At 39.3% G+C, this 13,626-nt stretch overlaps 1 protein-coding gene across 1 annotated transcript; it reads left to right on the forward strand.

Moving 5' to 3' along the window:
- The first annotated feature begins 8,756 nt into the window (after positions 1-8,756).
- LOC109003861 lies at positions 8,757-9,551 on the forward strand. Its single transcript, XM_018982183.2, has 2 exons — positions 8,757-9,287; positions 9,387-9,551. The coding sequence occupies exons 1-2, from the start codon at positions 8,757-8,759 to the stop codon at positions 9,549-9,551; spliced, it is 696 nt and encodes a 231-aa protein (XP_018837728.2).
- Positions 9,552-13,626: the final 4,075 nt, after the last annotated feature.

A 13,626-nucleotide genomic window follows, 5' to 3' on the forward strand; every position in this document is an offset into this window, starting at 1 on the left:
ATATGCTGTGTTACGCTCCTTGCCACCATTACATGGCCACCACGAGCCCTTCCAAGACCACACCTAGCTATCCAAATGCCCAAACAGTCACCGTACGTGGGTTAGCCGCCACGTACGACACTTCCGACATCATCGGCAGTGACGATCAACGAGTAATGCACGGGTTACCCCGTCGATGGTATAACCCTCTATCCCTCATTAATTATGTTAGATATTGATTAGTTGATTAGGTTGTGGATTGTGTTGTTAGTATTTGTGGAGTTTGCTCTATTGGGATATTCTGTGTAGTGAAGTGTTGGGCATCATGTGTGATGAAGTGTGGGGTATTTTGTGCAGTGAAGTGTTGGGCATATCTGTGCAGTGTGGTGATGTGATGTGCAGTGTATGTGAAGTATTGGGCTTATCTGTGTAGTGTGGTAGTGGAGTATGTGCTGTATTAGTGACGTGGCATGTGGAATGGGAATAGTACACGCTGAGTGTACTTTATGTGTGGCGTAGTGTGGGATAAGGAGGGTATATGTAAAATATACCCTCCTAGAGTATTGTGAAATGGGATGAGTACACGTGGGGTGTACTCTATGTGGTGGAGCGATGCATCATATGGCGGGTATGCCATATTGGTGAAGTGGCATAGTGCATGTGAAGAGAGTACACGTGGAGTGTACTCTATGTGGCAGAGTGATGTACCATATAGCGAGTATACCATAGTGGTTATGTGGCATATGTAAAGGGAGTACACGTGGAGTGTACTCTATGTGGTTAAGTGATGCACCATATGGCGGGTTTGCCATAATGGTGATGTAGCATGATGTATGTGAATGGAGTACACATGGAGTGTACTCCATGTGGTGGAGTGATGCACCATATGGCGGGTATGCCATAATGGTGATGTAGCGTGTTGTATGTGAGGGAGTACACGTGGAGTGTACTCCATGTGGTAGACTGATGCACCATATGGCGGGTATGTCATACTGGTGATGTGGCGTAATGCATATGAATGGAGTACACGAGGAGTGTACTCCATGTGGTGGAGTGATGCACCATATGGCAGGTATGCCATAATGGTGATATGGCATAGTGTGTGAAAAGGGAGTATACGTGGAGTGTACTCCACAAGGCAGCGACACTTTGTGTGGCGTGTCACAAAGATAAGGATGGTTGTATGATTGATGGGCGTGGAACATGATGAGTAGTGTCGGGAATTGTGGAACAGTATCCCGTAGTAGTTATGGCGTAGCCTGTAGTCTGAGGTGACTAGTGTGACCGTGATGGACTTATGGCTAAGAGTATGCGTGAAGTAGCAGAATAAGTGTAAAAGTACGCAGCGGAAGCATGACTGGGTAACGTCACAAAGTGACATGGTTATTGGCAGTCATGCTTATGATGGATGAAGTGTTAGAGTGCAGGAATGGCGTAACAGGAACGTGACGAGATGTCACGATGTGACGGGATTACGTGAGGAACCATACTTGTGATGAGTTAGGAGTTGACGTAGCAGAATGTTGAGTAACGCGACAAGGTCACTGTGTAGCTTTGGAGCAATCTCGAGCTATATGACGTGACATAAGGCGTAATTGTGAATGGAGTCTTGTCGTGTTAAGTGTTGGGATGAACTGTCAAAAGGGACATGTAGCGTGAAAAGTCATGCTAGCCGGGTTAAGAGAAGGTTGATATCGTAGTATGGTGCTTGTTTACACAAGCTGGTGATCAACGTGTCATATGTTGATCTTAGGTGATAAAGGGGTAAGGTACATGTGTAATCTGGTTAGACACATGTGCCGAACGGATTCACCATATGTAATAGGTAATCTGTCCTGAGTATAGTTGCACAGTGCTTAAGCCTCAGAGTTGGCTTAGAGCCGTGTGGCTTGTATGGATGAGAATGAGGATTAGTATGGGCTAAGGTGCATGAAGATAGTGACGGGTGTATTATCCAGGATTGGGATGCGTGATTCCATCAGTCAGAATCATAAGTCGGAATGTGGTTATAAGAAGAGTAAGAAGGAAGTCCTAGTGTCATAATTCTAAGATGAATCATGGGTTCACTTTAGTGGACGAGCACTCGAGGCAAGACCTTGAGTTGGAAGATGTGGTAACCGTAATGGGTCCTCGAAGGTCTTGTCATAGTAAGGGACACGTAAGAGCATGGGATAGAAGGAGAGTGTTCCAAGTGAATCATAGTTCTATTTCTAGTTTAAGTTACTTATGCATTAGATAGAGAATGACATTAAGGTTATATATATGCATGTAGGTTGCCATCTGACACGCACATAAATGGACTGTATGATATGCAAGTAGCATGGAGTCCAAGTAAGTGTTACGTTCATACTCTTATAGAGTTTTCTTTAATTAAAGAAATGAAGACGAAAGCTTTTCTTTTTAAGAAATGAAAGAAGCTTTACGAAAGAAAATGCTAAGTGCTCAAAGGTATAAGTATGTACGGCCCCTCATTGGTAGCCCCTGTTTACACACCCAAAGTATTAATTGTACGCATGTGAATGGATGACTATACGCTGTATCTATTGTATGTATTTTCTAAGAAAAATCCACGAACTGATAAAAATGCATGAAAGGCATGAAAACGGATGCTTTTATGGATCCTACGAACCAACGCTTTCATGTGCGCCATGAGGTGATGCTCATAGACGCCATGAGAGACGACGTTCAAGGTGATGCTTATGGATGCCACGGACGCTGATGTTTAAGCCCATGTATGCTCTTAAATGACGTTTTTCATGAATGAACTGTTAAAGAAAGGATAGAACTGAGATGAACTAAAAAAGGAAAGACGATTTTCAGGCTTACGCCCCAAATGATGTTTTTCTCATGAAATGAAATGCTTTCTCATGAAAATGAATGTTTTCTCATGAAAGGACTGTTGAATGAAAGAAATAACTAAATGAAAGCTCCAGCTCCTTCGAGCTGGCATGAATGAATGAATGAAAAGCAAAGAAAGACATGAAAGCATGAAATGTAAGATACGTAATGGCCACATGAATGAATGAAAAGGGTACCAATGAATAGGCAGATTGTAATGCCGGGTAAGTAGTACTGACAATGCACCCAATGCTGCCCCCTATGAAAGGGATTCTCAACCTGTGGAAGATCGCTAACCCCAACACACGGGGCGTAACCGTGTGTACCAGCCTATGAAAGTGATAAGAATGAATGGATGTATGCATGTATGTATGAATGCACGAATGCACGAACATTTAAGAAATGAAGGCACTGATGGGAGAAACGTTTTACGAAAAGAAATCCTTTTAAAGCAAAATCCCCGTCGAGTGACGTTTTCAAATGAATGCACATATGCATGCACGTAATAGTATGTATGAATGATGAATGCATGAATGAAAACCTATGTTGTTATATTTTAACTGTATGAAGTAATGCTTATAAGTCTTCGACTCATTTTAGTTTTTATGTATGCCCCTCTCCCCCCCCCCCATAGGGATGGGATGAAGCACGCATCAAGACGAACACAGCCAATGGGGAAGAGCACGGAAGTCTAGGCATGGGTTTTAAATGTACGAGAGGCCTTTTTATTATTAAAATTGATGTTTTCCACTATAACCTCTTTTAGTCAAAGCACATTTTATTTTATAAACGAGGAGTCTCACACCCTGGGTATGATAGTAAAAGGTTTTAAATCAAACGGTAATTCTCGTCGTCCTTTATAAAAATATTTTGTAAAAAGTTCCACCACAAGGACGGGCGTTACAACCTGGCCCATCGTTAAGCCAACATCTAACATCTGTTGAGGCTCACTGGGCCCAACACCATCTACCTCCTGCCACATTGATCCCAATCAATCAGCTAACTGGCAATCTCCACCAACGGCCCCAACTTTAGTTACATGTAACGTATCTTTAACTATCCCTGAATCTTTGCTCCCATCAACCTCCCATTGAAAACTAGCCCCCATGTCCGCTTCTATCGGCTTCATTAACTTTGTTTCCGTTACAAGTGGAGATTCCCCATCCCTTCTGCTGCCGGCACTGGTAGAGCCATGGCTTCTCCACCCCCTTCCATCTGCATGGAACCAACCTTCAGATGAGAGGGAACACCACCACCCTTCACACCATAGTTGCAGACTGCTTTCACAGAATCAGTTGCATGAAATCGCCCCCTTATTAGTGCGATCATTAAAGCTTCCTGCCCGAAGCCACACTCCATAGGGTTGAGTCACCATATTCTTCAACTCAGAATCTTGCTTCCGATCTGCACAATCTTTGTCGATATGACCAATTCTACCACACCAATAGTAGAAGTTTGGAAGGCACTCATAAGAGAACCAAATCCACACTGACTCACCTCCACCAATAGATAACTAAGAACCACACCCTTAGATATTCACCCCAATGGCTCTATAACATTGAGCGTAACCCACACCCTTAGATATTCACCCCATTCCATTTCCCCCTTCTCCAAATCCACCTCGTCAACAGAACCCAACTTTTCTCCAAGCTTTTTACCAACAAACGCATTCCTCGCCATAAGAGGTAAGTTGTGAAGTCGTACCCAAAACGTAGCCATTGTCATATGCACTTGCTGTACTTGAAGCCGGCCATCCACTTCCTTTAGCAAAATCAAATGCTTGTCAAACATCCATGGCCCTTCCTTTAAAACCTTTTCCTTATCTCTACCATTTTCAAATTCCACCAGAAAAAGAACCGGACAGATCTCCCAAAATCTAACCCCATGACAGTTTGTCCAACTTTCTTATTGTACCTTTGAAAGCTTCCTTGTTGTAGTATTTTTCAGTAAATAATTTCATATACAAACACCGCTCCCCACATGGAAGCACATCCTCCAGATTGCCCGTGTCCACCACCACATCTTCCCTTACCTTCTCCGTTAAGGACAACTTCATGTATAGGACATGGACATCGTCCTCCATGATCTTAACCAGAAAAGATCGCAAACTGCACCACGATTGTAGAAAAAGCCCCTACAGAGGAAACCCTGGGAGAGGAAATGTTCTATTCACGGAATACCTGAGAATACCTCAGTTAGAAACGATTCTAAGACAGTAGCAATGAAATTTTTTCATTGCAAACAATTTCTATCCATTAGCAACTATTTAATTTCATTTCAAAAACATATATGCTTATTAGCAACGACATAATTTCGATACAAATCTATTGGCCTAAGTAGCAATGATATAATTGCATTGCAAAAAACATGTATCCTCATTAGAAAATTCATTCAAAAAACATGTATCCTCCTTGGCAACGGATAAAACTCATTGCAAAACCATTATGATTTTAACAATGAATCAAATTCGTTGCAAAAAATGTACCCCACAACTAAATTGATATATTATTACCAACGAAATTCAATCGTTGTAGAAAACTCATTACCAACGATATAATTTCATTAGTATCATCATTAGCAACGATATGCTGGTTTTATGCATAAGTTGCTTGTGTGTGATGGACATGCTGGTTTTTTGGGTGACCTTGGTGTAAGGAAGACTTTTGTTGTGTTGCATGAACATTTTTGGGACTACCATTTGCCATTCAATGAAGTGTTGCATGGACGTTTGTGGAAGTATCATTTTTCATTCATTGATGTGTTGCATGAACGTTTGTGGAAGTACCATTTGCCATTCATTGACGTATCACATGAACGTTTGTGGAAGCATCATTTTTCATTCATTAACGTGTTGCATGAACATTTGTGGAAGTATTACTTGCCATTCATTGAGTTTGCATATAATTGGAGTGGTCATTTTGGTGTAAGGAAAGATTTAGGTTTGTTTCATGAACATTTGTCGGAGTATCATTTGCCATTCATTAAATTGTTACATGAACGTTTCCAGGAGTATCATTTGCCATTCATTGAGTTTCCATATTGGAGTGGTCATTTTGGTTCGAGGAAGACTTTAGATGTGCTTCATAAATATTTGTGGGAGTATTGTTTACCATTCATTGAGTTTACATATAATTGGAGTGTTCATGCTACTACTAAATTTTCACCATTTGAAATTGTTTATAGACTTGATCCATTTACTCCTTTAGATTTAACACCTTTACCTGGTGATGACAGGAGTAGCTTGGATGGTCTTTTCCAAACTCTTGAACAAATTAATGAAAATGCATATCTAATGGATCTTCCAGGTAACTATCTTGTTTCTACTATTTTCAATGTTACTAACCATTTTCCCTTTGATCCAGGTGGAGATTCGAGGTCGAATCCTTTTGAGGAGAGGGGGAATGATGGGAACCAAGATGGGCCTAGTCTTAAATATCATTTGCAACTTCCAGATGGGCCAAGAAGATCAAGGAGACAATGCAAGGATTGATGCAATCCACTTGAGACGAGTTTAGCAAGAGCCCAGCATTCAAGATAGGGCATGAAAGATGAAGATCCAGTTTTGATTCATTTGATCAGCTATGGAAGAGGGCAACGACAAGACTTAATGGCTTTGAGCTCTTGAAGGGTTTCAACTTATTGAATTCATTTAAAGAACTTATTTTATTAGTTTAGAATAATTGAGTTTATTATAGAAAGCACTTAAGGGGGCCTATGCAAGGGCATGTTGGGAAAATTATTATTTTATTGAACTAGGGTTAGGGTTACTATAGCCGAGTTACTGTAGCGCAGCACTATAGCCGTGGCACTGTTCATCTAGGGGCACTTTTGGAAGATGGGGGTTTATTTTGGCTAGGGTTCATTAGGTTTTGCTTTAAATACTATATGTAGCCACATTTTAATCAGTTTATGAAGTTTATGAAATTTGATGAATTTATTCATTGTGAGTTGAGTTTTACTCCTCTTGTTCTTAATTGAACTTTTGAACTTATCAAATGTAAATCACAACCTTTGTGGCATTCCTCCTTTGTAATCTGGGTTCTTCAATGGGTCTAGATTTTAATATAATCTAGGTTCTTGAAACGAGTTCTCATCGGGTCTAGGTTCTCCATCCATTGACTTGATTTAGGCTTTTTTGGAAAGTTTTCAAATTGATTGTGAGTTTTGATTTTGAAACGCTATTATAAATATAAGGAATAATCATCATACAGGCAAATTAATTGGATATTGTATATAATTTTTGAGTTTTTTATGTAAATTTAAAGGAGTGTATCCATCGATTTATGGATGCATTGTTTACAGGCAAAATGATAAGATGGATGCATTGTTTTTCAGAGATAGGAAAATGCTCCAAGAAATGATGCGGCTTTCTTGAAAACTCTTCTTGAGTTTTCATTCTGCATAGTTTTGTTCCTAGATTCACGTAAGGCTGCGTGGCAGCCGTTGATGAAGTTGGTAGACGTTTTGTAGATTTAGTCTCGGTGGTCCCTCAGCCCCTTTCTGAGTTGGCTCTGTCTCACCGTGCGCCAAAAACCAAGGTTGGAGAACTTTTCTTTCAGTTCTCCAAGGAGGAGATATTCCGTTCGGCAGAACCTTTCAAGTTCTCAATAGTTCTGAAGTTCCTCCGCAACCGGCCATCTTTAGACGCTATCCGAAGTTTCATTCGGAATCGATGGGGACTGGAAGGCACTCCAGTTGTTTCAACCATGAGGCGTCCAAGAAATGTTTTTGTTCGTTTGGTTTCGGAGGAGGACTGCATGAAAGCTTTATCAAGGGAGGTGTGCGATATGGACGGTATTCCTTATCGTGCTTTCCACTGGACGCCAGAATTTAAGGAGGAGGAAGAACCAACAATTGTGCCGGTTTGGATTACTTTACCAGGTTTGCCTCCTAACTTTTATCATGAATCTTTGCTTAAAATCTTGACAGCTCCAATCGGTATATTTATTAGGTGTGATAATCCCACACGTTGTGCTACTCGCACTGATGGTGCGCATCTCTGTGTGGAGATGGATGCGGCCATTGAGCCTATTTCCCATTTTTTGATTGGAATGCCGGGGTTGGGTTCCAGTCGAAAGCAGGAGATTGTGTATGAAACACTGCCTGCTTTCTGTTCTATATGCAAAATCCATGGGCACAATGTGCGTACATGTCAGGCTGGAAAAAAAAAAACCAGAAAAGAAAACTTGGGTTCGGCAACAACCTAAAGATGGTGATCAAGAACCAGAAATGGAAGAGCCTAGAGAACTAATATTGGAAGAGCCTAAAGAACCAGTTATGGAGGAACCTGGGGTGGAAGACCAATCCAAGTTGGTTCTTGGGTCTACAGTTTTAGCTTTTCCAAGTCTTAATGCAAAACAAGTAGATGCAGAGTATGCGGATGTTAATTTGGTTTTAGGGGCTTCTGCTTCTACTTTGATGATTGAGGAGTTAGTAGTGGAAACAGAAATTGGAGATGCTGTTAATATGGAGAGTCTTGATGAGGTGAGGCAAAATGATGATAGTTTGCAATCGGATGCGGTGAGGCGAGAGACAAAGCAGGTCACAGAAACAGAGTCTTTGGCGGTGGTGGAAACAGTGCTTACGGAAGAGGCCCAGCAGACCGATGATGCCTTTTGTTTGGAAGAAGGGTCACTATCGGATCCGGAACCTGATATTCATGCGGAAGTTTTTTCGCAGGATAAGGAGTATCACTCGGACATAGAGGAAGAAACTGGGAAGACGAAATATAGGAAAAAAAAATTTCAGAAAATTAGGAGTTCTAATCAAGTGATTACTCGAGCCACAAAATTGTCCCTATGATAGGTTCTATTTTGGTGTGAAATATTAGGGGACTAGGGTCCTCTATGGGTCGTTTAAAAATATGGCAAAGAAAGTTGAATTGTAAGATGATTGTCTTAATGGAGCCTTTCCAGAATTTTGTTAAAGCTTAAGCGTACATGCGGACTCTTCATTTTGATAATGTAATTTCTAATGAAGAAGTTGGTGGGAAAATATGGGTCTTGTGGATGAATGATTTAAATGTACAGATTATGCGGATGACCTCACAGTTTTTGTCTCTAAGGATAGTTGAGGGTCAATTTAAATTTTTGGGTAATTTTATTTATGCAAAGTGTAATATGATGGATAGACGGGTTCTATGGGAGGACTTGAGGTGGAATAGTATGAATGAGGATCCTTGTTTGTTTGCTGGTGATTTTAATATTATCCATACGAATTTGGAAAGACGGGGTGGTTATCCTAGGCCAATAGCGGCGATGGATGATCTTAACCAATGGATCCATGAGGGTGGTTTAATTGATTTAAGTGCACAAGGTAGTAATTTTTCTTGGTGTAATGGCCAGAGTGGTTTAGCTAGAGCTTGGGCTAAGCTGGATCGTATATTATTGGATGCAAATTTACTGTCTTTGTTCCCTACGGCCTCTTGTTCATACTTACCAAGGACGACTTCGGATCATTGCCCTATGCTGGTTGAATTTCTTAAGGATCCTCATTCCTGTGGTCCTCCTCCATTTAGATTTCAACAAATGTGAGTTGAACATCCAGAATTTATTGATTTTGTAAAGCAGGTGTGGTCTGTGCCGGTGGTTGGAACGGGGCTTGTCATTCTTGCTTGTAAGCTTAAAAAGGTAAAAGTGGCTCTTCGTGAATGGAATAAGCGAGTGTTTGGGAGGACTAATGCTCATATTGAATCTTTGGAAGCAAAGGTTGAGGGTCTGGAAGGGTGTTTGTAAAGAGAGTGGGATATTGACACCGAGAGGGAGCTTGTGGTGGCTTCGGATGAATTGTGTTCTTGGAGACGTAGGGAAGATATCAGATTAGCTCAAATGGCTAAAATAAAATGGAACATGGACGGTGATCGTAGTTCAAAATTTTTTCATGTATGGTTAGCTAATAAATGACGTAAAAGAATCAAAGGGATGAGAACTCCGGATGGGGTTGACTTTAATTCGCCAGAGGAAATTCATAATGGGGCTGTTGAGTATTTTACGGACTTTCTTAAAAACACTAACCAGTCACGAGCACTTCCGGATTTATCAGGTTTGATTTCGCCAGTTATTGATGTTGAGGATTGTACATGTCTTGGTCGTATCCCTTCATTGGATGAAGTAAAGGAGGCTCTTTCTTCGATTCCTATAAATAGTTCTCCTGGGCCTGATGGTTTTGGAGCAGGTTTTTTTAAAACTTGTTGGGAGGTGATTAAGATGGATGTCTTCGCAGCCGTTTCTGAATTTTTTATTTTCAAAAAGCTTCCGAGGTTCTTTTTGGCTTCTTTTATTGTGCTAATTCCGAAGACAGATGTGCCTACTGGTTTTGACAAATTTAGGCCTATAAGTCTGTGTTCGGTTTTTTATAAAATTTGTTCAAAAATTATTGTAAATCGTCTGGCAAATTTTCTTCCCAAATTAATATCCCTTGAGCAAGGAGCTTTTATACTTGGGAGGAATATTTTTGAGAATATTAGTATTACTCAAGAAATGGTTCATTCCTTGAACAAGGACACTCATGGAGGAAATATTATGATCAAAGTTGATATGGCTAAAGCATACGATCGAGTAGATTGGAATTTTTTGTTGGAGGTTCTTCGTTGTTTTGGATTTTCTCCTTCTTTTTGTGATTTAATTCGTGCTTGTATTTCGAATATTTGGTATTCTATTTTGCTTAATGGAACAATGAGAGGTTTCTTCTAAGGTGGTCGTGGGTTACGTCAGGGGAACCCATTATCGCCTTATCTTTTTATTATTATTCAGGAAGTTCTTTCTCGTCTTTTGAAGCAGACTGTGTCATCACAAAAGATTGGTAATTTCTCCCAACCTAGAGGTACTCCTCAGATCTCCCACTTTATGTATGCAGATGACATTGTGATTTTTTTGAATGGGGGTAAAAAATCTGTTAGGGAACTTTTATTGGTATTTGAAAAGTATGAAGCATGGTCGGATCAGATGATTAATAAAGAGAAAACAACCATATATTTTTCTTCAAAAATTTCTGTTGCTCGTAAGAGAGCCTTAAAAAGACTGACAGGGTTCTCAGAAGGTTCCTTTCCCTTTAAATATCTAGGGGTTCTGTGACATACCAGTTTTAGTGTTAGGGTATATTAGTAATATTTCCTAGTAAACTTTTATTTTAGAATTTATATTTTTATGAGTATAGTTTTATCAGAATTTATATTTAATTTTATCTCTATATTTCTATTATAGTTGCTATTTATGAATTGTTAGAGTTTTGTTTTAATAAGGATTTTTAAAGTGTTTCAGATTACGTTCACTGCGATGTGTGTTTTGAAATTTAAGTTTAAATTTTCTAGTCTCCGAACCTCATCACTTTGTTAGCCGCTGTTTGACAAATTCAAACCACCAATCCGTAAGTTCATCCACTTTGTTTCAAATTTGAAACCCTGATCTCATACTCTTTCTCATCCCGTAGTATGTAAATTCGAGTCCTAGTAGGAGTCTAACTCTCATTAGAAAAACCCTATCTGATAGCCTTTCTATCGTCTTTATAAATCCATCTAAGATTATCCGATTAAAACACAAGAAAAATACAAAGAAAACTCACTTGTTTTGGAGTTCTCTTCTCTGACCCGCAGCCACCCATTGCTTCTCGCAGTAACTCCACGCCACTCAGAGTCGCGGGACTCCCTTCCGGCGTCACAGACGGTGCCGACCAGCCCAGCCCTAGCTCAGCCACCTCTTTTCCGGTAAGGCCTCGACCGCCATCAGCTCTCTTTCTCTCTCGGTAGTTTTCGGGATGTTTTCGGACTAACGGTTCTCTCTCTCTCTGTGTCACGGCGTCGCACCACCTTTCCCAGAGACCCCATCGCGTCGCCAGTCACTCCAACCACTCAGCGCCGCCGTCGCCCTCTACCCTCTCTCGGTGAGCTCCTCCATCGCAGACTCATTCTCTCTCAACTCTCTGTTTTGGTTGCCGAGTACTCGGGTTCTTGATGAACCCGTGAGTTTCTTTTGTTGGGCCTTGGGCCTTAGGCCCGTATGAGGTTGGGATGGGTTTATTTATTTGGTTTGGGCCCCTGTAATAATGTTATTTTCATGGGCCAGAGTTTTTAACCCTTTTTACAGATTATAGTGATATTTATTCGAACTTATATTTTAAGTTAGACTTGATCTCATTTTACTTCAATAATTGCTTTAGTGATTTATATTGAGTTTAATATTACTAGTTGAGTTTATTAAATAAATATAAGTAGTTAAAGATTCTTTTAGTAAATGTTTAAAGAATTGGAAATATGTTTTAAAGTATAATTTTTAAGTCTAATATTTGAGTTAATATTTCTTTTGTCAATTTAGTAAAGATTTTAATAAGGTTTCTATGTTAAGAATTTAATGGAATTTATTAAGTTTCTTATAAGATTTAATAATTACGTTAAGAAATGAAACTAGTTTAAGAATTTAAGTTTTTTTGTGAATTATTTTAAAATAACTCGAGTATTTCTACTAAATTATAAATTAGTATTTTAAGTAATTTAAATACTATGAATTATTGATTTTTAGTATTAAACAAATATTGGTTTGACTATGTTTTAGAATTTCGAATTTAGTTAAGTAGGATATTAGCATTTATTTTAGTTCCAAATAATTTAGTGATAGTTATTTATTGAATATAGGTCTCAAGTTACGAAGTATTATTCAAGAAGAAACGCATCGAGGTAAGTAAATTTGATCATAAATTAGGATCATCACAGTTAGCTTATATGTATGTATTATTCAAGCCAGTTCTTTGATAGCCATGATTTATGAACCGCTCATGTACAAGCATGTCATCCAGCATAGCATATGATCATGTCATTCCGCATCATGTTTCAGTTTCAGAAATTATAGTTATGTATGTATTATGTCATGCATCTCATGTGTATAAGACACATAAGCCATCTTAATTTCAAGTGTAAGATAAGTTCAGATCAGTTAATAAGATGGCCATTCAGATGCATGGTACCAATGCAGTTCAGTTTCAGGGTGGTGTGCAAGCCACGAACTCAGTCGTGGTCCACCATAGTATGCTAGAATACTATCAGCAGTTCCCCTTGCTGCAGCGGGATGTGGGGCTGGTGCACAACCTTGCACACAGGGTTAAGTGTGTTGGCCAGTCAGATAAGTAAGATAAATCAGTCAGTTAGTTCAGATAATTTAGTCATACATAGCATAAGCATTAGCATGAACAGTCATGAATTTTAAGTTCAGCATGAAAGTTCTTATGAAAATGTTATGTTATTATGTTTTCGTTATGATAGATTTCTTACTGAGTCATCGACTCATTTTAGTTTATTTCATGTTTTTAATTACCCAGGTGAAGATGATGATTACGAGCAGGCAGGCCAGGAGTAGAAGGAGCATTTTAGTTTTGTTCAGACTTTTAAAATAAAATGTGTCTCTTATGACGAATTTATCCAGTTATTTCTTAAATGTTTTTTTTGGGAAGACATTTTATTAGACCTTTTATTTCAATAAATTATTTCAGTTTATTTTTAAATTGTGAAATTAGAGAATCGCTTGCCGGGTTTATTTTTCATAAAAAAAAAAAAAATACGTGACACACCTAGCCTACGGGGAGGGGGTGTTACAGGTTCCGATTGTATTGGGGCGTCTAAAGCATGTGCATTTGGAGGAAATGGTTAATAAAGTTTGGAAAAAAATTAGTGGTTGGAAAATGAAGCTACTCTCATCGGGTGGCCATCTAATACTTCTTCGGCACGTGCTTTCTAGTATGGCTTCACATTTATTTGCTGTTTTGCAGGTTCCCCAATCAATTATTAAGGTTTTAAATTGTATGATGAGTACATTTTTTTTGGGG

The sequence above is a fragment of the Juglans regia genome, chromosome 9 (genome assembly GCF_001411555.2).
Source record: "Juglans regia cultivar Chandler chromosome 9, Walnut 2.0, whole genome shotgun sequence".
Classification (NCBI taxonomy): domain Eukaryota; kingdom Viridiplantae; phylum Streptophyta; class Magnoliopsida; order Fagales; family Juglandaceae; genus Juglans; species Juglans regia.

Bases quoted from the DNA above. Each gene is read 5' to 3' on its own strand.
- LOC109003861 (XM_018982183.2), top strand. From the start codon at position 8,757: ATGCGGACTCTTCATTTTGATAATGTAATTTCTAATGAAGAAGTTGGT. The intron at 9,288-9,386 runs GTTGAATTTCTT...TTTGTAAAGCAG, and splicing joins CGGATCATTGCCCTATGCTG to GTGTGGTCTGTGCCGGTGGT.